The sequence below is a fragment of the Ursus maritimus genome, unplaced genomic scaffold (genome assembly GCF_017311325.1).
Source record: "Ursus maritimus isolate PB19 unplaced genomic scaffold, ASM1731132v1 scaffold_36, whole genome shotgun sequence".
NCBI classification, from domain to species: Eukaryota; Metazoa; Chordata; class Mammalia; order Carnivora; family Ursidae; genus Ursus; species Ursus maritimus.
In genome coordinates, this window is record NW_024426230.1 from 13,397,123 (window position 1) to 13,425,042 (window position 27,920).

At 33.6% G+C, this 27,920-nt stretch overlaps 1 protein-coding gene across 2 annotated transcripts in view; it reads left to right on the forward strand.

The window, feature by feature from the left end:
• The window catches only part of MIPOL1 (mirror-image polydactyly 1), a 320,903-nt gene that overhangs the window by 69,666 nt on the left and 223,317 nt on the right, over positions 1-27,920 (forward strand). For both annotated transcript variants that reach the window (XR_569429.2, XM_008693964.2), the window contains exon 7: positions 14,970-15,099. Coding sequence is in view for 1 of the 2 variants with exons in the window: in XM_008693964.2 (XP_008692186.1) it covers positions 14,970-15,099 (130 nt within the window). In the remaining variant the exon portion in view is untranslated. The remainder of the gene's footprint in view (positions 1-14,969; positions 15,100-27,920) is intronic.

The window sequence follows — 27,920 nt, forward strand, 5'->3', positions numbered from 1 at the left end:
TAATAGAAATTAACATGCAGAGGCATTTTAAAGGTTACTTATTTTAACGCTTTTGTATCAATTGGAATGATTTTAAGAAAAAATTGTATTTTGTGATTAGTTTGGAGTTATAATCATATTTTATGAGCTACATGAAGCTGGTTGCATATATGGAAGAATTCTGGTGTTTTAGATTAGAGACAGGTATAGCCTGTCTTTAAAATATTAGTATACAAAATAGAACTAAACATCACTATGAAAATATAACCAAAATTACCTTAAATAAGTACTCCAGCTAAAATAACAAATGGTTGCTTTTCTATTAATGTTAAACTACCATGAATGTTTTGTTTCTTATTTAGTGGAGAAATACGAGGCAAATATATTTTAAGGACAATTAACAGTATGTTAAAATGAATAATTCAGGTATAAATTTGGGACAATTTAGAAGTGTCTTGTTTTTTTATAATCAAATACGTATATACTAATTGCTAGGAAGGTATTATAAGAAGTACATTTGTTTTGAAGGTGTTTGCGTCACAATACGACTTTGCATGTGTCTTACAGGAGTTGTTTGATAAGATTTAGGCTGTTTAGGCCATTTCACTGATGAAAAGCATGAATTGATATGTCTGCATAGATCATTTATGTCTTGGAGGGGAAAAGTCATTAAGCAGTATTATCTACTCTTAAAACTTTTGTAAGATGTAGCTAATCATCTACTTCAAATATTTACTTATTTGTATGTATTTAAGACTTCCCTTTGACTAAATAGTATGAATCATGCATGCATAAATTGGAAAGAATTTGATTGCTTTATGATTCTTGTTAATCGAATATTTCTCATTATTGATACAATATTATTTTAGTAAATGTTTGAAAAATATTTAGTATTTTTTTGTAGCCTCCTAAATTGATAAAAATAGCAGTGCTATATAGTTTCTCTGGAACAAAGCAATCTAATTAAAAGAGATACATCCAACCACTTAGTTACAAAAATGATGAAAATGAAAATCCTCTAAAATATATACTTTTTTTAAGTATAAATTTTCAGTGTGTATCTTTTTAATGTTTCAGTTCTACCTTTTAAAAAAGATTAAAGATATTTTACTTGTGACATTAGAATCATCATTGTAATATGTCAAAAAAATTTTTAAAAACTGAATTGCTTAAGAAATCCATTGATTTGAAACTATAAGAAATTCATTAAGTGATTTTTGATACACTCATGATTTTTTCATGTTTTCTCATACATACAGTCTTAAATAGCTTATTTTCTACCTGACTGGTAGTAAGTGTAGTCAAAAAGCAAAACACAGTAACAAAAACAATTATGTCAGTATCTTAATAGAAAGGGGAACATTATAGAAATATGATTACATGTGAAAAATGTTTTCTTTAGTATCTAATGGAAGGATATTAATCCATATAACGAGAACAAAAAAATCTACATAAATATCATAAATATTGACGTTTGTTTCTATCATTGCTTATTTTCATATTCAAAATAAAAAGTGATCTTGGTTAAGTATATTATAAATATGTATACAGATTTATGTATTATAATGTATTAAGCAGAATATAAATGTTTAAAAAAGTCAAGATATCCCACATTAGAAGAAATACATGCAAAAACATCTCTAAACTAAGCATTGGAAATTGCAAATAAGATACAAAAATGTTATGTTTACAGATTTTTCAAATAAAATGTAAATTAAAGTATGAAGTACTCGAAGGAAATAGGAGCCATTTCCTTGCAATATATGATACAAAGATTTATATGTAAGAATATTCATATCAGTATTAGTTATGATAACCAGAAAATTAAAATCAATCAAACACTAACAGAATGGTTAAATAAATTAAGATATGTTTATGCTGTAAGGTATCATGCAATAACTAAAAACATTTCTGAATCGTATTTGGTGATATGAGAAGATCTTCACAACAACATTAAGTGAAACTTAGGGGAAAACTATTCAAATATAATTTTGTTAAATATATTTATACATGTACATTATATAAGACAAAAGGCAAATTTTGGTAGTATTATTGCATGTATCAATGTTGCAATTAAGTTTTCTGCCCTTTCAAGTTTTCTACAATGAGTATGGATTAGATTTAGTATTAGTACTACTATTATTAGAGATTGGTATTACTAATCAATAAAGATGTGATTTTTTTAAAAAGTTGCTTGCTTTCTAATCTTAAAATGACTCCTGTGATAGATTTGATATATAAAGACCACATAAACCAAAGTTTTATGAAATTTATATGATGGCTGTGATCAAATCTTGTCATTTTACCTATGCCATTTTTGTTGTCTTTCAGATTTTCACATTTGTTTTTCTCTTTTTGTGTATTATGTAACTTATGTATATATTAGTCCATCTTTTCTTCCCACCTGATTGAATATAAGAATAAGAATCTGGTGTAGTCAGGACGCCTGGGTGGCTCAGTTGGTTAAGCGTCTGCCTTTGGCTCAGGTCATGATCCCAGGGTCCTGGGATTGAGTCCCACATCAGGCTCCCTGCTCAGCAGGGAGCCTGCTTCTCCCTCCTTGCTCCCCCTGCTCGTGCATTCTCTCTCCCTCTCTGACAAATAAGTAAATAAAATCCTTAAAAAAAGGGAAAAAAGAATCTGGTATAGTCAAAACCACATAAAACAAGGGGCTCCGTTCTCTGTGAGACACATTGAAATAATGGGAAAACCAAAAGCCTTGGAATTAGATTGACTGAGGTTCAAATCACAGCTTTGATACTTTATAGCTACTGTGTGCCTTTGGGCAAGTAACTTATTAGCTTCTTCAGGTTTACCTTCTCCCATGTAAGATGTGAATACTAACTAATTTACCAGATAATTTTAAGGATTATAGATAATGTATAAAAAGCACCTAATATGTAACTGATACTCAGTAAGTTGTAGCTTATAGTAGTATTGGTTATTCCTATCTTTATAAAATTCTTAAATCTTTGATAACATCAGAAGTCATGAAAAGATTTTTCTTCTGTTTGGCTTTTAATTAAAAATATATTTTATTTAAGTGTGAATCCAAAATAAAAGAAATGGGATACAAAGGATTTGGGCTTTAATCTAATGTATAATTATAATAAATGTTCATGTAGACTGTTAAAATAATGTTAAGCCTGTTTCCTTTACTTCCCTGTTGGTTTTTACATAATGTGAACACTGTCATTCTAATGTAATCTCATGAGAGTTTGAAACTCACTTGTTTCCTCTGTTGTGATAAAAATTTCAAATGGTTGACACTTATACCCTCCCCTTCTTTTTTCACATCACCATCACCATTATTACTATTTTTATTAGACACTTTATAGGAACTAAGCTAATTTCTTTAAAAATCAAACAAATATTTATTGAAGGGTCGTTACGTACTAGGCATTGTGTTAGGCACTGAGTATACGCCAGCAAATAAGACAGATTTGGGACTTTAGACATTTCTTTTTGACTGTAGTCACTTTTCACTCATAATACACTATTGAAATACATAGTGGTTAAATGTTCATACTTTGGATTCAGACCTTTATTCTAATCTTTTTACCACTTATCATGTGTAAGTGACAGCCTCACTAAGCTTTGGTTAAAACTTATTTTATAGGTTGCTGTGACATTTAAGCGATGTGATGTTTATGAAGTGCTTAACCCATAGAAGGCACTCAAGATGATGATGTCATCATCTTGCTTTCTCAAGACTCCTTGATTTAGTAGGGGATATATTCAAAGTGTACCTAATATAAGTAACTGTCCCATAACTATTTATATATGGTTTTGTTTCTCAAAAGATTGATATGTATTTCTTTTTTAAAAATAATTTATTAAATATTGTTATTTCATTTATCCCCATAGTTTTCAATTTCCCTTGATTTTAAGATTTAACCTTACTTAAAAAGTTTGAAAATATGAAAATTATTTTTTTAATGTTTACAAAGAAGAAAATAAAGGAAAATATATAGTTAGTAGGTCTTATTTACTTAGCAAAAGCTGAAATGACCAGGTCATTCCCTATGAGTTAACATTGGGAAAAATTTATCTCATTGCAGCTATTTAGGACTTTTTACTGTGTTTTAACTCACTAAATTGTACATGTGGATAAGATTATTTGAAAATTATTGACATATATGACCTTTAAATACTAGGGAATATTTTAGAGAATCACAGCAGGAAACATTGACTCTCTATTTTTTACTATTTCTCTTCATCTAAATAAAATGTTTAAACCACAAACACTTTAAAATTTGTTTTGAGTTTGACAGTGACAGGTAGTATTGTATGGCCTGTTGCAACCATTAATTTACTCTTAGGTCAGTAATGTAGTTATAAATTTAAAAATAACTTGTTCAATTAAACGTTTTCAGTTTTCCTAAATAGGCTCAGTGCATATTATGTAGTGTAATATCTCTTAATTTTTATTACTGTATTCCATTTACAGTATACAGATGATGTTTAAATTTTATACATAAGAATATTTAGTTTTTTATGTTACTTTGTGATATTTAAAATATATTTCTTTAAAAGCCTTATTTTTTCTATTTCTTAAACGCTCGCTTTAGAGTGTCTGCTTTATATGTTAGTTATTTTTCTTCCTTGCATGTCATCCATTAAAGATTAGCTGTGGAAGGTTGGAGCATGGAGAGATTATGAATGACAGAACAACTCCTGTAGAATAATAATCAGTTTTTGGTATTTAATGCTGTTTGACTTTTGCAGACACATTTCTTATTAACCTTTGGTACAAAGAGAAATCCAGGTTCCTGATATCTCATGGAGAAGATGAATTTGAGATCCTCTTCCAATTAAACTGAAATAAGGCCAATATTGGGTTTTAGCCAAAAGAACTCCTTAGTTCCTAAGTCTTGTGTTTATAAATCTCTCTCTCTCTCTCCATCCATCTTAGTTACATTTTACATATAATTCAGTGGCTACATAATTTGCTTATCTTGCTGTACTGATTCTGCAAGCATTCAATCTGCTTTTTATAGCTTATCTCTTTAAACATAGATTCTTTTCTCTGCACCCAAATTTAGACTGATATTTTATAAATTAAAAAAAATATTGTCAAGCTCTTCTTATTACGGAGTGTGTTCATCTGTTTTTGGTAGGAAAGAGAGGAGTTTAATTGTGGTTGCCCAAAGCATCAGAATATAGAATCCATGAAACTTGCAACTTAAGTTTTTCTAGGTTAACATGTAAATGTTTAAAGTATAGATATATAAACATTATAGCAAATACATTTGGACACTACAACCAATTAACATTGAAAAATAAAAGTTGTTGTGTCATAGAAAGTATTTACACTGTTCTCTTTTCAAAAAAAGTATTTATTACTGTATACCATATCTCAGATGATATTGACCATCTAATGATTAAGAACAAAAGTGAGTTTTATATATAAGAGGAAGATAATACAATATTTACTTTAAAAAAATAATACATGTTAGAATAATACAATGTATATAATAGACATTACAAAAATGTGATAGCCTTTAATACTGAAATGTATTGACAGTATTATAATGGAGCAATACATATATATGTATATCGATTTTTTTAAAGATTTTATTTATTCATTTGAGAGACAGACAGACAGAGAGCACAAGCAGGGGAAGAGGCAGAGGGAGAGGGAGAAGGAAAAGGAGACTCCCCGCTGAGCTGGGAGCCCAACATAGGGCTTGATCCGAGGACCTGGAGATCATGACCAGAGCCAATGGCAGATGCAAACCATCTGATCCACCCCATGTCGATTTTTTCATATCCCTAGCATCTTTTAATTTGGAAGGAAAAGGATCTCAATAATATGACCAGTTGTTTCAGATAAAAACAAAAAGCCCAATTCTGTGAAATATCGCATTTAGAAATACTGACGGGTAGAATGTTTATTATATTATTATCTTTGGCTGCAGAATCCTGTGAGTGTGCATCAGGATTAATTATGATGAGTGCCAAGTGAAATAATGCTTGAGGGTAGAATGTGGCCAATTTTGTAAGCTGTCTCCCTAGGAAAGTTTGTATTTTTCTGGGAAAAAAAAAATTGAGTAAACAAAGAAAGCATTATGCATAACAATGACCAACAATTGAAATATTTAATTAGGTCTGGTATAGAATGAAATTTACCCTGGTGTCAAGCAGTTGAGAGCATATCATCTAATTAGAATAACAGAAAAATTTTCAGAAAATGATTCTTAAGATTTTTTTCCATATGTTTAGTTAATTCTGAAGAGGAAATGATCTTGGAAAAACTTTAGATAGCAGTTATGTTTTACGGAATTTTCATATTGGTATTTAATTAAAATTTAAAGTAGATATTCTATGCAGAAAGTAAGTTAAGAACCTCTTAAAATTGTATTTCAGAAGTGCATAAAATAATTGATACTGGTTTTAATACTTCTGGGATAAGCTTTTTCTTTCACATTAACAATTTTAGCTCTAATATCAGATATTTTAATGTTTGAATGTAAATAGTATATTCTTAGAAAGTACTCTTACATACTCTGAGTTTCTGTACTAAGTACATGTATATAAGAACTCAGGGTTTTGCAAAAAAAAAAGTTCTTTATAGTTTTGCTACTAAAACTTACTATCTGTATATGTTTCTAATTAATTTTTAACAGTTTCTATACCATTGATAAGTATAAATGTTTAGCAACTTTACAGAGGAAAATTTGAAAGTGTGTGTTAAGAGTTTAAGAAGCTGATTTTAATGCAGTAACCATACTTGTAGGAATTTTCCTCAGTACTTAGCTATGTATACACATAGAGATTTGTGTACAAAGATGTTCATTACAGTATTATTTATATAGTGAATAAAGGAGAACAGTGTAAAATCTAATACTAGGAGCATCTTTGTTCTATCAAATACGGCATGTCCAAATGATAAAATCCCATGTACTATTTCATATTTTTGAAGAATATAGGAATATATTCTGTTTAAGCATACGCAGAAAGTTATAAGACTATGTAAAATATTTGTTTCCATATTTTTACAATGAGCCTGTATTATTTTAATCAGAAAAGGTTATTTACAGAATAATCATATAAAATGTTGAACATTCAAATACAGTTTTTAGAAAAACTTAATAGTCTGGTCTGTAAAAGAAAAAATAGAAGCATTAAACTACTTGGAGTAGGTTGGGTAATTTTTTGTCGGTGTAGGGCATTTACCATCTATGTTTAAATTTCCAGTAACTGAGTTATGCAAAGAGAGAAATTATAATTTCTAAGGAAATTAAAAGACAGTAGTGTAATATTTATGATTCTGGAATATATATGTGGTGGTTTCATAAAACACTAGCATATTTGCAAGGAATCCATTTAACAAGTAAAGTAGTAGATATCCAGACAATCTGAAATTCTTTCAAATATAATAAAGACCTGTCTTTTATAGAACTGTTATCTATATTTGTTGCCTAGAATTTTGGAACATGAATTGTAATCAGTGATTATTTTATATGTTTCAAATCCTGTTGATATCTTTTTCCTTCGCTTTAGTTCAGCCTTTTCTATGTATATAACTACCTTGAGGATGTTAACAAATGTATTCTTTTTCTTGGTAAATGTCTATCCTCCAAATTATGTTATTTAGGGAATCATGATGCAGTGTTTAAACTAGAATGTTTTCCAATACATTGCCTCACTTCTATTGTATTTTAAAAGTAGTATGAGAAGTGTAGAATATGGGATTGTCAATAGACTTGGGTTCTACTAAGAAAATATGTACTCTGTCTTGACTCAATAAACTCATACTTAGTATGGTTCAGCTTCTTCATATTTACTCTTGCCCATATTAGAAAACAATTAGCTTACTAAACAAATTTGAGTATTTGGTGTTGAGGGGGGGGTGATCCTCTCTGAATCTTCCTCGAATTTACCTAAGAATTATCGGATATTTGATAACCATGTTTAAAAATGGAGATATCCAAATATTATTGTAAACACCCAATGATTTGTTTTACCTACAATATAAGTATTTTACTTGGTTGGCTTACATAGTAGCTAATAATATTTGTTAATGTAATTTAACTGCTGTGAACCTTTACTGAACAAATATTGAAATTTATTCAAGTCAAAGAAAGAGAATCTCTAATGACTTTTGTTAAAGCTTCTATTTAATAGTTAAGGAGAAAAGTTTGTATGACATACGAGATGCAATTAACAGTAGATTTTACATTTAATAAAAAGAAAGAAGCATGCGTATTTGCTTTATTCATTCCATCATAATTTGCATTAGAGCTGTGGGTGTTTAATGAGCAAATTCCAACTAAAATGCTATATTGATTTTCTAGTGAACTTTGTAATAGTCATCTACCTTGGAAAAGCTCAGTGTTTACAATTAAGTTTTCTTTACTAAAAATGTTTGAGAGTTGCATATTGATCCTTTAAAAGTACTGAATTCTAGAAAGAATCAGGTTTTTCATAATCAAATTTCACATATAACCTAATAGATGTTTAAAAATTAATTTTGGAAGTACTTCTTAGCATTTGTAAAATGTGTAATCAGATTTTATGTGTGTGTGTTTTATGGCACTTTAAAACTTAACCTTAAAATACTCAGAAGGCAATCTCCTTTAAATATACACATTATTTACCTCTTTAGAGTTGATAGCATTATAGAGGGAAAAAAATGTTTTCTCTTGATTAACTAACAGTACCAAATAAGCTCTTGGTGTAAAGTGTTTAAGCATAGAGATAACTATACTTAGTCTTAAAGCCCTTGACATTGCTAGTCTTACCACTTTCATTAAACTGTTATTGTATATAAAGTAGAATACAGCTTACGTTAAATGTCACTTTATAAACATCTCATCACACTGTACAGAAGTGATAGGAAGCCTGTTGGCATTTAAAGTTTAGTAATTAGTATTTTAACCTTTTGATATGTCAGAATATTTCACAGCATGGCACACATGTTTATCTGTACTTAGATCACTGTGTAGCATCATTGTGTCCATTCTTTCTGACCTACAAATTAGAAGTGGGTTTGGGTTTTTTTTTAGAAGTGCTTAAAATTTTTTTTTCATTGCAGTATAGTTGACACATGTTACATTAGTTTCAGGTGTACAGCATAGTGATTCAACAACTCTATGTGCTATGCTATGTTCACCTCAAGTATGGCTATCATTTATCACCATACAACACTATTAAATACTATTGACTGCATTCTCTATGCTGTATCTTTCATCCATAATTGGAAGCCTGTATCTCCCACTCCCCTTTACCCATTTTGCCCATTCCCCCATGTTCTCCCCCTTTGGCACCCACCGGTTTATTCTCTATATTAATGGGACGATTTCTGGGTTTTGTTGATTTTTTTTTCTTGTTTTGTTTTTAGATTCTGCGTACAAATGAAATTGTATGGTATTTGTTTTTCTCTGACTTATTTCACTCAGCATAATACCCTCTAGGTCCATCCGTGTTGTCACAAATGGCAAGATTTCATTCTTTTTTATGGCTGAATAATGTTGCATTGTGTATATATACCACATCTTCCTTATCCATTCATCTATCAGTGGATACTTGGGTTGCTTCTACATCTCAGCTTTTGTAAATAATGCTGCAGTAAACATAGGACTAGAATATTGTGATATTTTGTACAAATTATTATGTCATTATAGTGTGCAGTAAACAATATAAAATGGATTGTAAATTTTTCTTTCAGTTCCCATGTATAATTTTTGAATGCCAACAAAATATATACATGTATGTATATACGTGTATAAAGCTTTACCTACCTAAATTCACAGAGGTTTTCTCCCAGAACATTTATAGTTTTAGGTTTTATATTCATCTTGTGGAATGAAATGTTATTTTACCTTTAAAAAATCAATAAAAATAACTAAAATAACAAACTAAGGAAAGAAAAACAAAAATAATCCCATTCAAGGCCACACGCTACCTTCTTGTTTCAGCTCTTATACTGTAAATGAGTGTTCTTTTTGCAGCTTAGTTAGTGTTAGATTTACTTCATTTTTGTGCCTTTTATTCGTGATTTCACTGTTTCAGACAGCCCCCAAGTTTAGTGCTGAAATACAATCTAGTGCTCCCTGAGTACAAAAAAGTTATGATGTGCATTATGGAGAAAATACGTGTGTTAGATAAGTTTTGTTCAGACATGAGTTGCAGTGCCATTGGCTATGGATTCGATGTTACTAAATCAATAGTATATTTTAACAAGTGTCTTTAAACAGAAACATGCATAAGACAGGGTGATGTTAGTTGGTTGACAAAACTATTAGTTTCAGTTGATTAATTTTTTGTCATTATGGGTCCTAATTTTGGTGCTTGTTTGCATGCCGAGCAATTTGATGCCATGATGAATTTTACCCTTTTGGAAGCTATTTTGTATTCTTATAAAATATTTTTGAGCTTTCTTATCAGATGTACTTAAGTTTTTTGGAAATAGGCCTCTCCTTTTGGGTCATGTTTTCTTTTCTTTTTATTTATTTATTTATCACATTTTTTTAAGGTTTGTTTGTTTGCCAGAGGTAGAGAGAAAGAGCACGAGAGAGAGCAGAAGCAGGGGGAGTGGCAGGCAGAGGGAGAAGCAGGCTGCCCACTGAGCAGGGAGCCCAATGTGGGACTCGATCCCAAGATCCTGGGATCATGACCTGAGCCAAAGGCAGATGCTTAACCAACTGAGTCACCCGGGTGTCCCTTTGGTCATGTTTTAAAGATACGCTAGATGTTACCAGAGCAGTGTTTAGGGTTAATTAATCCCCACTACCAAGGCAAGACCCTTCTGAGTACTCTATGCAGTACCTCATGAATCTTGAGGTTTTCTGATCTGGCTGGTGGGAACAACATGCACTATTTCTGGTTTTGTGGAGCCCAGGGCACTGTTGCCTCTAATCCTTTCAGGTGGTTCTTTCCCCTGTTTGGAGTAGTTTACTTACACATGTGCACTCAGTATTCAACCGACTTTTTGAGAAAGGCCCTCTGTACGTCTCTAAAATTTTCTCTTTCTTTGCAGCTGTTTTTTATCTAATAGTCTCTCTTGTGAGTTCCAGCTGCTTTGGTTTCCCCAGATTATATCTCTGCCCTCCCAAATTGTGGAATCAGCTGGGCTCCTCCTTGATTCTTCCCTTTCTGTACCATGTTCTGGAAATTCTCTCAGTTATTAAGCTGGGACAATCATAGGGCTCAACTCTTTTGTTTGTTTGTTTCCTCAGGTCACTGTTCTTTTTTCCTTACAGTCTTAAAAGCTGTCATCTTATATATTTTGCCCATTTTTAAATATTGTTTTGGGGTGTCTGGGTGGCTCAGTCAGTTAAGCGTCTTCCTTCAGTTGAGGGTCCTGGAATCAAGCCCCCGCATTGGGCTCCCTTCTCAGCATGGAGTCTGCTTTTCTCTCTGTCTCTCTCTCTGCCCCTACCCCCAAGTGCGTACACATGCTCTCTTTCTCTCTCTCTCTCTCTCAAATAAATAAATAAAATCTTTTTAAACATTGATTTAAGTGGAAGGACAAATCCAGATCCTGTTACTCCATCTTGACCAGAAGGACAAGTCTCTGCTGCTCAAAATCTAATCTTAACAAGTACCAGAAATTTTATCATACATGCTAACTTTTTTCTACTCTTAATATTTTTCTTTAAATCAGCTCAACTTTTTAACTAGATAAATAGATTTATTCTTTTTAATGTAATATTCCTTATTTAGTTTTAACATCTAAACATAAAAGCACACCAATAACTGTGCAGTTTTATGAATCTCAGAAAGTCTGGACAAACTGTATAACCAGCACCCAGATCAAGAAACCAAATATCACCAGTATCCCAGAATTGTCCCTCATCCTCCCTTTCAGTACTCCTTCCAAAACCTAAGCATTATCCTAAGTTTAATAACTAGGTCATTCTTTTGTGTTTTTGAACTTTAAATAAATGAAGTAATAGAAAGTTACGTTCATATGGCATCTGGCTCAGCAGTGTATTTGGGTAGCTTAGAGAAATTTAAAATTTAATTAGACGTTAAATTAAATGATACTAGGAGACATTGTAGGCCTAATGTACCTGTTGTATTTTTGTAATATGTATTAAAGTGATACCTAACTGTTAAAAACTGTGTTTTGCAACCTGCATTTTATGTAACATTGTCCTAGAGGGAGCATGGTGGTAGGTGATGCTGGGAAAGTAAGCTAGAACTGGACTCTAGTTTTCCTTGAATGCCAGGCAGAGACTTTTTTTTTTTTTTGCCTTGAAACCAATGTAGCAGCAGTGAGAAGAGTAATCTGTTTATCCTAAGGTTTTAAGAAAATCATACTACTAATAAATCGAGAGATGGTCTAGTGAGGTCACCTGTCCTATTTTTCTCTTCTCTAAAATTTATTCAGTACATGCTTAATTCTTGGGTTCTAAAATTTATTCAGTACATGCTTAACTCTTGGGTTCTGTTATTTTACCTTTTTGTTATGAATGAATCCCTTCTTTTTCTTTTCAGTTTTATTGCCCTTGACTTGGTTCAGGATTTCATTATTTCTTACCTGAACTGTTAGAGTAATCTATGATTGGGTTAAGGGGCACGTACAATCCAACCTGCAACCTTCTGCTGACCCCTGCATCTTCCAGATACACTCTATATGCCAACTTGTGGGTGTTTCCTTCTAAAGCACAGAGCTGATCAAATTGTTTCTGTTCTAGAAGTCTTTTAATGTACTATATAAACTCTCTCTCTCTCTCTCTCTCTATATATATATGTACATATATATATATGTATATATGTATATATATATATATGTACATATATACATATATATAGATCTCCTTCTAAGTAGCTTAACTTTCAGGGAATGGGCCATTTATATGGGTTATTGATGTGAATTTTTGCTTAGACTATTCCTCTAGTCTCCTAACTGGTCTCTTCTTCTATGCATTCCCACCTCCAGACTATTTCTCACCCAGAAACCAGAATTCCTTTTCAGACTTCCACCACATAAACGTGATGCTGTCATTTCCTTGCTCAGGACACTCCATTGGCTACCGTCATAGTTAGGTGATATGTAAAATCCTTGCAATGGATCACAAGGCCCCATGTGATCACCCAGAGCTCTCACCCTTTCTCACTGTGTTTCAGACACATTGGCCTTACTGCTGTTCCTCTAATACTTTTAGGGCCTTTCTATTACTTTTTATTCTGCTTATTAGTCTCCTTTCAAATATGTATATATGGCTTCTCTTCCTTTACCATGCGCTGAAATGTCATTTATTTTAAAAGCCCTTTTCTGGCCACCTTTCTAAATTAGTTTTTCTTTTCCCATCTTCCAAATTACTCCTTTTTTCTCTCACACACCCTTATTTTCCTTCAAAACCTTTACTTTATCTATCTATCTATCTATCTATCTATCTATCTATCTATCTATCTACCTGTTCAATTTTGGCCCTACTTTCTCTCTTTTTTGTCTCTCTATAATAGAATGTATATATCTCCAGGAAGGTAAGGACATTTTAGAACACTGTAGTCATACTGCTTACAACCGGATGGGTGGACTGCCACAGGAATTTCATAAATATTTGATGAAAGAATAATGAATGAATGAGTGAAGAAATGAATGAATATATTTCTCTTCCCTTAGGCTCACTTTCTTGGAAATGGTTTTGAGTTTAGCTTTGCTGTTACATGTTCCATTTTATATTCTATTATGGAAAAGATATAGTTGATTCACTCTCGGGGTTCGTTTCTTTTCTACCAGCTATAATTTAAATAATACAAGAATAACTCTTAATTAGCTATGCATTAATCTATGACAAATGTTAGCAAAAACCCAATGTTTTGTGAACTGAAAGAACATTTCAAACATCTTTCCTAAGTTTATTTTGTGGTTTGATAGTGTAAATAAAATTTGGTTTGGTGATCTAGGTGTTTGAGCCCCTTTTTGTCTAACATTGCAGTAATATTTTAAAAGTTATGTAAGATTTCAGGTAGAAATTATGCTTGAGAAATGACAATTTCAGATAACATCAAAGCTCCCTATATAGTACTACACCAATCTAGATGAGGCCATTTGTACTATGATCTATATAAACAGTGCTCCCTGGAGATGCACAGTGCTAATGGGCTCAGCTCTGCTCATTTGCTTTTCCTTGATCCCATTTTCTTTCCTTTTCTTCCACTGTGCTACTGACATAACTACTATCCTGAGTTTGATGATTATCATTGCCATGCTTGTTTTAATATGTTTGTCCATAAATGTTAAGTAGAGTTATTTTGCCTTGCACCTTACAATTTTTGCCATAATTTTATTTTTGAAATGTGTCCCATTTGTCCATAGCTAATTCATTTTAAATGTTGTATTGTATTCCATTTTGAATGTTTAGTAATTTATTTATTCTTGCTCCTGTTTTTTGACATTTGGGTTATTTCTAAGTTTTTGCAATTATATAATGCTGTAATAAGCATTTTTTATACATGTTTCCTTGTGTACATGTGCAAGAATTTCTCTAGGGTGCATACCAAAGAGGTGATTTGCCAGGTTATAGGCAAATCTTTAATTTGCCAAGTTGCTCTTCAAATGTCTGTAGAGATATATACACCTGTCTGCAGTGTATGTGAGAGTTTCCTTTATTTCACAAGCTCACAGTATTTGTTATTATTTGACCTTTTAATTTATGTTTTTATGGGTATGAAATGTATCTCAATTTTGTAGTAGCTTTTAAAAATGTTTTTTCAGGGGCACCTGGGTGGCTCAGTCATTAAGTGTCTGCCTTCAGCTCAGGGCGTGATCCCAGGGTCCTGGGATCGAGCCCCACATTGGGCTCCTCTGCTGGGAGCCTTCTTCTTCCTCTCCCACTCCCCCGCTTGTGTTCCCTCTCTCGCTGGCTGTCTTTCTCTCTCTGTCAAATAAATAAATAAAATCTTAAAAAAAAAATGTTTTTTCAATGATTAACTGATACTAATTTAATTTAGTAAAAATTGTTTTCTTTTTATTTTTGCTAAAAGTAAGCATTTTTAAATTTTCTCTAATTATGGATTATATATTTTGGTAGCTCTGGTTGAAGAAGTGTATTTTGCACAGAAGGAACGTGATGAAGCTATTATGTCTCGCTTGCGGTTAGCCAATGAAGAGAGAGATGAAGCAGTTGCAAGAGCCAAGCATATGGAAATGTCTCTCAAAGTGTATGTATACATTTAAAACTATGTGTGACTTTTGAAGCATTTATAAAGTGTTTGCATTATATGGTGGTTACATATTAAGAAAAGTTACTGATTGTTACATGGTATACCAGTAAATTCTATATTCCCACAGTCATGCTGTAGTAGTTTGCATGTCAGGGATAACAGTCAAAAAAAAAAGGGGGGGTGATGCGAGGGAATACACAGCACTGTCTGTACATTACTCTCTTTACTCCTTCATAGCCTGCTGTTGATATCCTTACTCTGCCTTCCTTTATGATGCCTCTTTTCTTCCCTCTCTTATTATCACTTTTTTTATTTATTTAAACTATGTGAGTCTTTCGGTGCTCTCTGTTTAATATGCTTATTCCTGTTTGTCACTGCTTTTTACTTTTATTAGGTGTATCATAAACTTTAATGACATTTGAAATAGGGCAGAGCCTGAGGATCTACATTTTTAACAAGCAACCGAGGTGATTCTGATATAGGTAAATAATGGGCCACACTTAGATAAATAATGCTCTAGGAATTTCCCAATTTTAATGTGACTTGGGAAATCTTGTTAAAATGTTCATTCTCATTCGGTAAGTATGGAATGGAGCTTAAGATTCTGTTTTCCTTCAAGCCCCCTGATAATGTAAATGATGCCAGTCTAAGGAGTCAGATTTAGGTAAAGGCTCTAGAGCATCTAGAAATATGCTACTTGTAAGATAGGTACAATGTAGTAATGTAATATTTTATGATGACCCATCAATATATGTATTGAGTGTTTGCTCTGCCCGACATTGTACTAGGCTCCGTGGGGGATTACAGTAAAGTACTAATTAAAACATTGTTCATTAGGGAGACAAAAAGTCATTAAATAATTACCATGACAGTGTTCAAGTTGTGATTAGATAATGTAGTTTGTTTTTTGTTTAGATTAATGGCTTCTTTTTTTTTTTTTTTTGAAGACTGATACTCATTATAAGGCATTAAACTCATTGAATAATAGAAATAAACAAACCGAAAAAATTTACCTGAATTCCCCAGTGCCTACTCCCAAATAACTATCTTTATCAATAGAGAAAGGTTTTTCCAAACATTTTCTTTGCTTAAATGGTTAAATACTATTATCTACAAGAATGGATGGTTGATGGTGGTTGAATGGATGTATACATAGAATTAATTTGATAAAAATCAAATAATTCTCTACATGCTGTTTTATTTGAGAGGCAATATAATGTAGAGGTTAACAGCAGAATCCAGATCCAGACATCTGTATTTGAATCTTAGCTCTGTTGCTTCCTAGCTGTACAGCTGAGAACAAATTACTCAGAGTCTCTGGAACTCAGTTTTTTGCCTACAAAATGGGTAAAGAGTGCCTACTTTGTATAAGTTGTTATGAGGACTGAATGACTTAATAAATATTGAAAAGTACCTGTGTCATAGCTGGTGCTGTGTGTTACTTGAATTTGGGAGTAATAGTCAATTAAAGTGAAACTAAAGAAATTTTTGAAACTCATGGAAAGTTTACTTTATACAGTAAGATATATTAATTCCCCAAAGATCCTTCAAAATTTAAGAAAAGAGACGGAAAAACATTAAGATGTTGGAATCATCAGTTCTTTTCGGTTTTTGAAAACATGCAGTGTTTCAGTTAAACAGTATCATTTGACTTTCAGCTATGAAATAAGTTTTAAAATCCTTGTAAAAATTGTATTAGATTCTATAGCCAAAATGCCCCCTGTTGTTTAATTTTGATTTTATATTTAAAAGGATTGAATAATCATCTGCAACTTTTTTTCATACATGACATTTTATACCTGGTTTCTTTATTTTGGGAAATCCCTGGGTAACTGAATTTCAGTTTCAGTTTTTTGAGGAAGGACTAAAAATACTTTATGCTCAGATTTAGCATGCCTCAGACTGGCTTTGTGTTATTCTTATATTCAAATTGGTTATGAATGAAATTATTGTGTTAAGTATTTTTTATTCTACACATTGTAAAAATGTTATTCTATTTTTTGACATTGAGTTTGGCTAAAAAGAAGTCAGGTCACAGGTTTTTTTTTTCCTTTACTTATATGTGACTTGTTTTGGTTTTTGGTTTTTGGTTTTTTTTTCATGCCAGGACACCTGAAGGATTCTTTGTTCTTGAAGTAGAAGAACTTAATCATGGTATTTGTTTTGATTCTTCTTTACTAACGTATTTGGAACCCACCGCATGCCTCACTAAGGACTCTTTGATTCTTCTTTTAGTTCAGGGAAATTTTAGATTTGTGAATTTTATATTCTATTTGTTAGGTTGTTTTAAAGACTCTAATTATTCTTATATTGGGGCCTTTTGTCTTTATTATCTGTTCAATAATTATTTGAATCCCCCTCTTTTTCTCTGCATTCACTGTGATCATCTCAAGCCTTTTCTTCGTATTAGTTATTCCAATTGTCTCTATTCCCGTCCTGATTTTTTCTAGTTCATTTATTAAATTTTTATTTATTCGTTTATGGTTCTCAGCATATTTCCTTAAGTTTTCAACTTCCCTTTTCATTCACTTTTTTGTTTTGGCATCTTCTCTTTGAACTTTTCTTTATTGAATTCATGTTCTTATTATGTTCTAAGAAACCAACAACTGGCAGGAAAATTTTCTTCATTCCTTTGGTTTATATTATTTTTTATATTGTGATCTTTTTTTTGTCATGTGTTTGTGGTGTATTTATAATTGCCATGTCATTTCTCTTCATCTTGCTTGTGTGTAAATTGTCAAGAACTTTTCTTTGTTCTGATATAGTGCAAGTGAATTTTCCTTGATAAGCATTTCTTATTTGAAACCTGTTTACCTTCTCCTCAGAGCTACAGTTTCTTGGCTAAGTATTGCTTTTACATTTCCCTCGTGCCAATGGGGTGGGGGGGGGGAGATAGAGGTTGGGAAGATCTCCCTGAGGCTGTACACCCCTTTTGTTGGAGGTTCTGTCCTCTGCCTAAGGGATTTTGTTTGGTGTCTTTCAGTGGACCACAGGCCTGTTCTTGTGTATATCCGGATTCCATGGAGTATTACTTTTGGGCTTTTAATTGTTCCATCAGTATAGTGGAAAATGGCCGCTCTGACACTTCTTCCTCCCTTTGTAAAGATTCTTCTGTAATACAGGCTTCTTCTGTTCAGGGAAGAATTTTACTTTTCTCTGGGCCATCTGCACAACTCATTGGCCTCTCAGGTTATTTCCAAGCTGTGTGGTGTTCCAAGTGAAAAATTCTCAGGATTTGGTGAGCTTACTGTCTTTTCTCCATACCTGTTTTGATGTGTAAAAGAAAAGTTCGGTGAACATGGCCCAAATCATCTTTTTTCTACCCTGCTTTTAAAAATTGCTATGTGATGTCCTACTTCCTTTACTGTTTGACTAATTTTTTTTTTAAGAAGGAAATTTTCTTTTTTTTTCTATTTCTATTTCTTTTTCTTTCCTTTTTTTTTTAATGATTTTTTATTATATTATGTTAGTCACCATACAGTACATCCCTGGTTTCTGATGTAAAGTTCGATGATTCATTAGTTGCGTATAACACCCAGTGCACCATGCAATACGTGCCCTCCTTACTACCCATCACCGGTCTATCCCATTCCCCCACCCCCCGCCCATCTGAGGCCCTCAGTTTGTTTCTCATAGTCCGTAGTCTCTCATGTTTCATTCCCTCTTCTGATTACCCCCCCCTTTCTTTATCCCTTCTTCCCCTACCGATCATCCTAGTTCTTATGTTCCATAGATGAGAGAAATCATATGATAGTTGTCTTTCTCTGCTTGACTTATTTCACTTAGCATTATCTCCTCCAGTGCCGTCCATGTTGCAGCAAATGTTGAGAATTCGTTCTTTCTGATAGCTGAGTAATATTCCATTGTATATATGGACCACAGCTTCTTAATCCAGTCATCTGTTGAAGGGCATGTCGGTTCCCTCCACGATTTAGCTATTGCGGACAATGCTGCTATGAACATTGGGGTGCATATGGCCCTTCTCTTCACTACGTCTGTATCTTTGGGGTAAACACCCAGTAGTGCAATGGCTAGATCATAGGGTAGCTCACCCTTTAACTTTTAAGGGACACCACACTGTTTTCCAGAGTGGCTGTACCAAGTTGCATTCCCACCAACAATGTAGGAGGGATCCCCTTTCTCCACATCCTCTCCAACATTTGTTGTTTCTTGCCTTGTCTATTTTTGCCATTCTAACTGGCGTAAGGTGGTATCTCAGTGTGGCTTTGATTTAAATTTCCCTGATGGGTAATGATTTTGAACATTTTTCATGTGTCTGTTAGCCATTTGTATGTCTTCATTGGAAAAGTGTCTGTTCATATCTTCTGCCCATTTTTTGATTTGTTTATTTGTTTCTCGTGTATTGGGCTTGAGAAGTTCTTTGTAGATCTTGGATACCAGTCCTTTATCTGTAGTGTCATTTGCAAATATAGTCTCCCATTCCGTGGGCTGCCTCTTAGTTTTTTTGACTGTTTCCTTGGCTGTGCAGAAGCTTTTTATCTTGATGAAGTCCCATAAGTTCATTTTATCTTTTGTTCTCTTGCCTTTGGAGATGTGTCATGAAAAAGGTTGCTGCGGCCGATGTCGTAGAGGTTGCTGCCTATGTTCTCCTCTAGAATTTTGATGGATTCCTGTCTCACATCGAGGTCTTTCATCCATTTAGAGTTTATTTTTGTGTATGGTGTGAGAGAGTGGTCAAGTTTCATTCTTTTGCATGTAGCTGACCAATTTTCCCAGCACCATTTATTGAAGAGACTATCTTTATTCCACTGGATGTTTTTTTCCTGCTTTGTCAAAGATTAGTTGCCCAAAGAGCCGAGGGTCCATTTCTGGGTTCTCTATTCTGTTCCATTGGTCTATGTGTCTGTTTTTGTGCCGGTACCATGCTGTCTTTGTGATCACAGCTTTGTAGTACAGCTTGAAATCCGGCATTGTGAAGCCCCCAGCTTTGTTTTTCCTTTTCAACAATTCCTTGGCGATTCGGGGCCTTTTCTAGTTCCATACAAATTTAAGGACTATTTGTTCCAGTTCTTTGAAAAATGTCATTGGTATTTTGATCGGGATAGCACTGAAAGTGTAGATTGCTCTGGGTAGCATGGACATTTTAACTATGTTAATTCTTCCGATCCATGAGCATGGAATATTTTTCCATCTTTTTGTGTCTTCTTCAATGTCTTTCAAGAGTGATTTGTAGTTTCCAGAATATAGATCCTTTACGTCTCTGGTTAAGTTAATTCCAAGATAACGTATGATTTTTGATGCTATTGTAAATGGGATGAATTCCCTAATTTCTCTTTCTTCAGTCTCATTATTCGTGTATAGAAATGCAACTGATTTCTGAGCATTGATTTTGTATCCCGCCACATTACTGAATTGCTCTATAACTTCTAGTAGTTTGGGAGTGGATTCTTTTGGGTTTTCCATATAGAGTATCATGTCATCTGCGAAGAGAGACAGTTTGACTTCTTCTTTGCCTATTTGGATACCTTTGATCCCTGTTTGTTGTCTGATTGCTGTTGCAAGGACTTCTAGTACTACATTGAATAATAGTGGCGAGAGTGGGCATCCTTGTCGTGTTCCTGATCTTAGGGGAAAGGCTTCCAGCTTTTCCCCATTGAGTATAATATTTGCTGTAGGCTTTTCAAAGATGGCTTTTATGAGATTGAGAAATGTACACTCTATTCCTACACTCTGAAGGGTTTTAATCAGGAAAGGATGCTGCATTTTGTCAAATGCTTTTTCTGCATCAATTGAGAGGATCATATGGTTCCTGAGTCTTTTCCTGTTGATATGATGTATCACGCTGATCGATTTGCGAATGTTGAACCACGCTTGCATCCCAGGTTATGAATCCCACTTGGTCATGATGGATAATCCTTTTAATGTACTGTTGGATTCTATTAGCAAGGATCTTGTTGAGGATTTTGGCATGTTTGACTAATTTTTTATCTTCTGTTCATGTGGCAGATTTCTGTGTTTAGATTTCACTCCACTGTCTTTACTTGGACTTCTTTTTTTCCCCCAATAAACTTCTTATTTTAGAATACTTTTAGGTTTACAGAAAGTTTGCAAAGATAGTACAGGGAGTTTCCATATAGCCACCTGCCAGTTTTCCTTTTTGTTAACAGCTGAGGTTATTATGGTATATATGTCACAGGGGAAAAAGCAACATTGATACATAATCTCCACACTCTAGATTTCACTAGTTTTTCTCATGTCCTTTTTATGTTCCAAGATCCCATCCAGGATCCCATATGAATTTAGTTGCTATGTCTCCTTGCCTACCGTAGTCCTGTTTTCTCAGACTTCTCTTGTTTTTCATGACTTTGACAGTTTTCAGGAGTATTGGTCAGGCATTTGATAGAATGTTATTCAATTTGGGTTTTTCTGAATTTTTTCTCATGGTTAGACTGAGGTATTTTGGGGGGACAAAGAATACAGGACTGAAGTGCCATTCTCATCATATTATTTCAACATCATGCTATCAACATGACTTAACACGAGTGATGTTAATCTTGGTCACCTAGCCAAGGTAGTGCTTGCCATGTTTCTCCACTGTAAAGTTACTTACCAACATTCCCCTTTCATATTCTTTGAAGCAGATTACTTAAGTGCAGCCCATACTCAGAGGTGGGGATAAGGGGTGTGGGCTGAGAGCTTAACTGAGCTCTACTTCCCTCATGGAAAATACCTACATAAATTATTTATAATTTTGATTTGTCTCCTCTCCCTCATTTATTTGTTTGTTTATGTTAGTATAGACTCATTGATACTCGTTTAATACTTTGGATTATAATCTAATACCGTGTTATTTATTTTGTTGCTTGAAGTATTCCAGCTCGGCCATTGGAAGCTCTTTCAGTTGGCCTCCATAGCCCTTTGACATGTCCCCATCCTTTTGGTTTTTAAACACTTTTCTTCCTTTTCTGGCACTACAGGATGCCCTTGGATCATGTGTTGTAGGGATGTATAGGGATGTGCCTCACCCATAAAATCAGCCATTCCTCAAAGGGCCGTGATTCCTTTTGTTGGAAAACGGTTATTAGAAACCAAGGTCTGGATGCTGGGTGTGCTCATTGTTACTTGTTGTGACCACTTTTAGGCCCAATCAGCAGAAAGAGCTAGGAAATACATGTATGTATACTAACTAATATACATACACATGTATGAAATTATTCATGTATGTATCTATCTGTATCTTTATTAAGCTAAATCTGAATTCATACTTATTTCTCTGATTCTAATCCAGTGCCACATATTTCATTCTGGGTTTCTCCTTTTTCTTATGTGTAATTTCCTCTCCGACAGTAAGAAACCTGTTCTCCATCCCCCACCATCCATCATTTCCTTATTCCTTCTACCCCACTATACGTTATAACTCTTTCAGATTCATTAAGGCACATCCCCATGAGAAACAACTTGACCTACTAGAGTACACTGTTCATGTATAGTTCCTTTAGTCTTTAATCTTACAGTTTCCAAAGTACCACCTTCCAAAGTTACTTAGAAGGGCTCTTCTTTTTTCCCTCTACCTCCTTAAGTGAAGTTATGTAATATAGTTTGTAATATAGTCAGGCTCTTTTTCATAGTCCTCATACTATCCTAGGATCGTCTCACCTCCTGGTGATTCTTTTTCTGATTTTGGGGGATTTTGAATAAAGTTGCTTTAATTTAAGCATTTGCATACAGGTTTTGTGTGGACATATGCTTTCAAATCTGTTGACATGATTCCTGGGACCTACGTTTAATCTATGTTAACTTTAGAAGAAACTGCCAAAGTCTCTTCCAGAGTGGCTGTACGACACCATTTTGTATTCCCATCAGCATGAATGGTTTTTTGTTCTCTTAATGGTGTGTTTAGCAGAACATAAGTTTTAAATATTGATGAAATTCAATTTATTGATTTTTTTTTTCTTTCATGGATTATACTTTTGGTATTGAATCTAAAACTCATTGCCATATATAAGGTCACACAGGTTTTTTGAAATCCTTTCTTGAAACTTATAAATTTCATGTTTTACATTTAGATCTGTGATTTTTTGAGTTACTTTTTGTGTAAGGTAGGTGGTACTTGTGGTGGTGGTGAGTTTTTTGTTTTTTGCCTATGGACCTTCATTTATTCCAGTACCATTTATTGAAAAGGCCATCATTTTTCTATTAAATTTCATTGGTACTTTTGTCAAAACTCAGTTAACTATATGAGTGTGGATTAATTTCTGGACTTTATTTTCTGTTCTATTGATCTGTGTGTCTATCCCTTTGCCAATACCACATAGTATTGATTATTGAATCTTTATAGTGTCTGAAATCTGATAATGTTAGCCTTCTAATTTTGCTTTTTTATTACAAAATTGTTTTGGCTATTATAGTACCTTTGCTTTTCAGTATGCCTTTTAAAATCAGTTTGTTTATATCAACAAAAACATTTGCTGGGGATAGATGTTTTTATTTATTTTTTAAAGATTTTATTTATTTGACAGAGAGAGCATAAGCGGGGGGGCGGGGGGGGAGTGGGGGGGGGGGCGCGACAGGCAGAGGGAGAGGGAGAAGCAGGCTCCCTGCTGTGCAGGGAGCCTGATGTTGGTCTGGATCCCAGAACCCTGGGATCATGACCTGAGCGGAAGGCAGCCGCTTAACTGACTGAGCCGCCCAGGCACCTCGGGCCAAATGTTTTTAAACATAACTTTTCAAAGTAGATGCCTTTTTTATTTTTATAACTTTACAGCTCTTCTTTGGGGATTTGCAAGTACTATTACACTCAGTTTATCAGCTACTGAGCAGTGATGTGTTTACATGTAATTCGTGACTGTAATCTTGTTACCTAGGTTGATTACCAATTTTATTCACGAAATTTGCTTCTAAATAGATTTTGTTTCTTTTCAGAAATCAAAATCACATCCCAAAGATAACAGATCAGCTTTTTATACAATGTCACAACTCCTTGAGGTAGATGATGCGTGTACTTATAGGTGAAAAAACTTTGAGTGGCTGACTATTTGCTCAGAGTCAAAGTCAATTACACATTGTAGGACTTATCTATCTCAGACTTACATAGGCAACTCAAACTTACCATATCCCAAATGGAATTTACTAATTCATTTTTAAACCTTATTCTCCCTTGACCCCTTGTCCCAGTCAGTGGCACAACCATCTGCCCACATATCCAAATCAAAACTTCTTCCTCAGAGCCTCTACTAGTTTGGTCTCTTAGTTTTGTTCATTCTCTCTTTAATTGATGGCTCTAAATTGAGCCTATCTTTCTTTACATTTTTTTTTTTTTACCTGCCATTGTCTACTTTAATTTGTACATACATTTGTTCCAGTTTTTATTACAATATATTAAAATTAGGGTTCCTTGAGGCAGACCCTTTCTCATTTTTTCTTTGTAGCATTTATATTAAGGGAGAAATGGGAAAGGGAGTAAAGAAAAACCCTCAATCCCAAGCCCTTTCTTTTAGTTATTTAGTCCATTCAGTAAATATTTATTGAATATGTACTATGTGTCAGGTTACTCAGAACACAGCATTATGGCCCAGTTTAGTTGAGAAAATAGACATTAAAGAAATAACTACATAAATACTAAAATAATATTAATTGATATGAATAATTATTGGTTCTTAGGAACAGTTTGTAGTCCACTTCTACAGTTTTATAGTCTAGGGGTGCAGATTGGGGAGATCAGGAAAAATCATACATAAGAGGGAAGAACAACAACTTTAAAAGAATGGTATGTCAGCATAGTTTTAAATGTCACTGTGCATGCTCCTTTCTACTCAGTTGACATCTATAGGTTCTGAACTTTCAATAGTGCATTTTAGATGAATTCCTTATTAAGACAGAACCAATTTATAATTGATCTTTGCTTGACTGAAAGGCATATTTGGAGGCACTGAGTTATAGGTTGAAATAATACACATTATTTCACATCTCTTTTTGTTTTAATTCCTTATTTCTTGGTTCCTATAATCTTCAAATTCCTTCTGTCATTTTCATTTTTGCCAGTTCTGATCTACTTCTGTCTTTTTGTGATGTCTGTTTTGTCTATATTCTACTTCTGCCTTCCCTTACCCCTTGAATCTTCAATGCTTTTTTCTGTTTCACTTTTATCCAAAACTAGGAAAAAAGTAAAAAAGATTCAAGTTAAAATAAATAAAATTTGGGGCACCTGGGTGGCTCAGTCATTAAGTGTCTGCCTTTGGCTCAGGGCGTGATCCCGGCGTCCTGGGATCGAGCCCCACATCAGGCTCCTCCGCTATGAGCCTGCTTCTTCCTCTCCCACTCCCCCTGCCTGTGTTCCCTCTCTCGCTGGCTGTCTCTCTCTGTCAAATAAATAAAATCTTTTTAAAAAAATAACTAAAATTTACTTACTAATATAGACACATTTGTGTATGTATATTCCAACTTTTGAGATCATGACATTCAGTCTGTTCAGTTTTTCTTTTTAACATATTAAGGTGGCACTGTGTAAAAATGAAAGAGAATAAAAAACAATTCAGAGATTTTTGATTAGGTGAACACAAGTTCCTTTTATCATTTGAGGTCAAAGTTTAGCTGCTTCCCATTGAACAAGGTGAATGACTATAGGTTCAGAAAGGAAAGACATGATATTGACTGATCTAGGGATAAATCAAGAAATGTGACATTTAATGCATGGGTCTTTTCACTTAGAGTGCAGGGGTGTCAGTCAGAATATGCACAGTATAGGAAATCAATTGAAACTTGAGCCCATGGACATTTACTTCAGCAAAATTCTTACTAATTATCATGACTATGTCTGGTTAGACTGTTATAGGCATAATTTAGTTTCCAAAAGGTTGAGATTCTTTTGTATCATTGTAAATCTCCTATTAATGATACATAATTTATAGTTTGCCAACTGTATTTCATATAATCAACTATACTTTCAATCTTTATTAAACCAGTAAAGCCTTATGTATTCTACATGTTGCTAGTAAACCTTAAGCCTCTAACAAGTCATTTTATATAGAAAATAGAAAGCCTGGTAAACTGTTTAAAATTGTCTTCTTAAGGGACGCCTGGGTGGCTCAGTGGGTTAAGCATTTGCCTTTGGCTCAGGTCATGATTCCAGGGTCCTGGGATCAAGTCCCGCATCGAGCTCCTTGCTCAGTGGGAAACCTGCTTCTCCCTCTGCCTGCTGTTCCCCCTGCTTGTGCTCTCTTTCAAATAAAATTGTCTTCTTTTTTCTAAAAGTAGGTTGTTTGCCTAATTTTTATGTTTTCTTAAGTCATACGATAAGTGATGTCCTTATAAGACTGAATTTTATTTTCTGAAATCCACATTTTTGGGTGATTAGTCTTTAACTAGATAGTGAGTGATCCAACTCAGAAAAATATGTCACAGTTGGCACTTAGAGTGTTTTAACATCAAAGATCTGGCCTCATTTTTCAGTGCTCTATATCAGGGATGAGCAAAGTAAAGACCTATGGTGCACATCCATCCCTCCAGTTGTTTTCGTGAATAAAGTCTTATTGGAGCACAGCCACACCTGTTCATTTACATATTATCTTTGGATGCTTTTGTACTAGAAAGGCAGCATTTAGTAACTGCAACAGAGAACATACAGCAAAGTCTAAAATACTATATGACTGTTTACAGAAAGTTTGCTGATCTTTGCTGTAAATAATCTAGTTGAAACTAAATTATGATGTACTTAATCTTTGATATCTATGACAAGTACTTCCTGAAACTTTTAAAGAAATACAAATAGAGAAATATAAATATTAGCCTTTTCTCTTTCCAGACTTGTGTTTATATTGAAAGTTATTTGTTTTTATGTAATTTTTCAACTCTCAGATTAACCATTTGGTCATTTTCATTAAAGTTTTAGTTTTCTCTTAATGAGCATTTATCACTGTACTTATAATGGATAACCATAGAGCAAAATTAGATCAATTATAAAGGATAGGGCGCCTGGGTGGCTCGTTCGGTTAAGCGTCTGCCTTTGGTTCAGGACATGATTCCAGGGTCCTGGGATCGAGCCCCATATCAGGTTCCCTGCTCAGCAGTGAGTCTGCTTCTCTTCTCTCCCACTCTCCCTGCTTGTGCACTCTCTGTCAAATAAATAAATAAAATCTTTTTAAAAATTATAAAGGATAATAATAAAGCAAAATTGAGATCCAAATAAATGCTAAGTGGTTGACCTCGTGCCCTGCATATCAGACCTGGCACACCTACCAAAACATGATTCAAATTCACCCATCAGCAAAATGATAAGTCACTATACCTTAGGTACTTCTAAGGGCAATCATATATATTATTTGTAGCTGTAATGCTAGATTCATGTGGAAAGGATTTAGTATAACCTTTGATAAGGAAATTTTAATTTTTAAAAAATTTTAGTTTTTAGTAGAGAAATCTAATATTATACTAAATACAACTATCTTAACCATATCCTCTTGAAAGATATTAATTTAAAACATTCAGACTCTTCATTTGTGTCTCCTTAAAGTAATAATTCTTCTTCACCTTACAATTCCTGAAAAAAACTTATAGGTATCACATAGAAATTGCATACACTGTGTTGTGTTGATTATTTTGAATGTACAAACTAGGTAACTTCACTACACTGTTATTTTCTTCCTAATCATATATGTAGTTCTTTGGAACAAAAGAAGGACATTTATAACCTTGAGATCTAAACTTTGTTTTTTTGCAAGAGTTTCCAGTAACCTACTAATCTGAGTATTTAGTTTTCATGTATCTTTTCATTTTAAATTATCGAGTTTAAGAAATTAATTATGAAATTTATAAGAATTTAAATTGAATCTCCTTTGGAAACTGCTGTAATTAGCTCATGG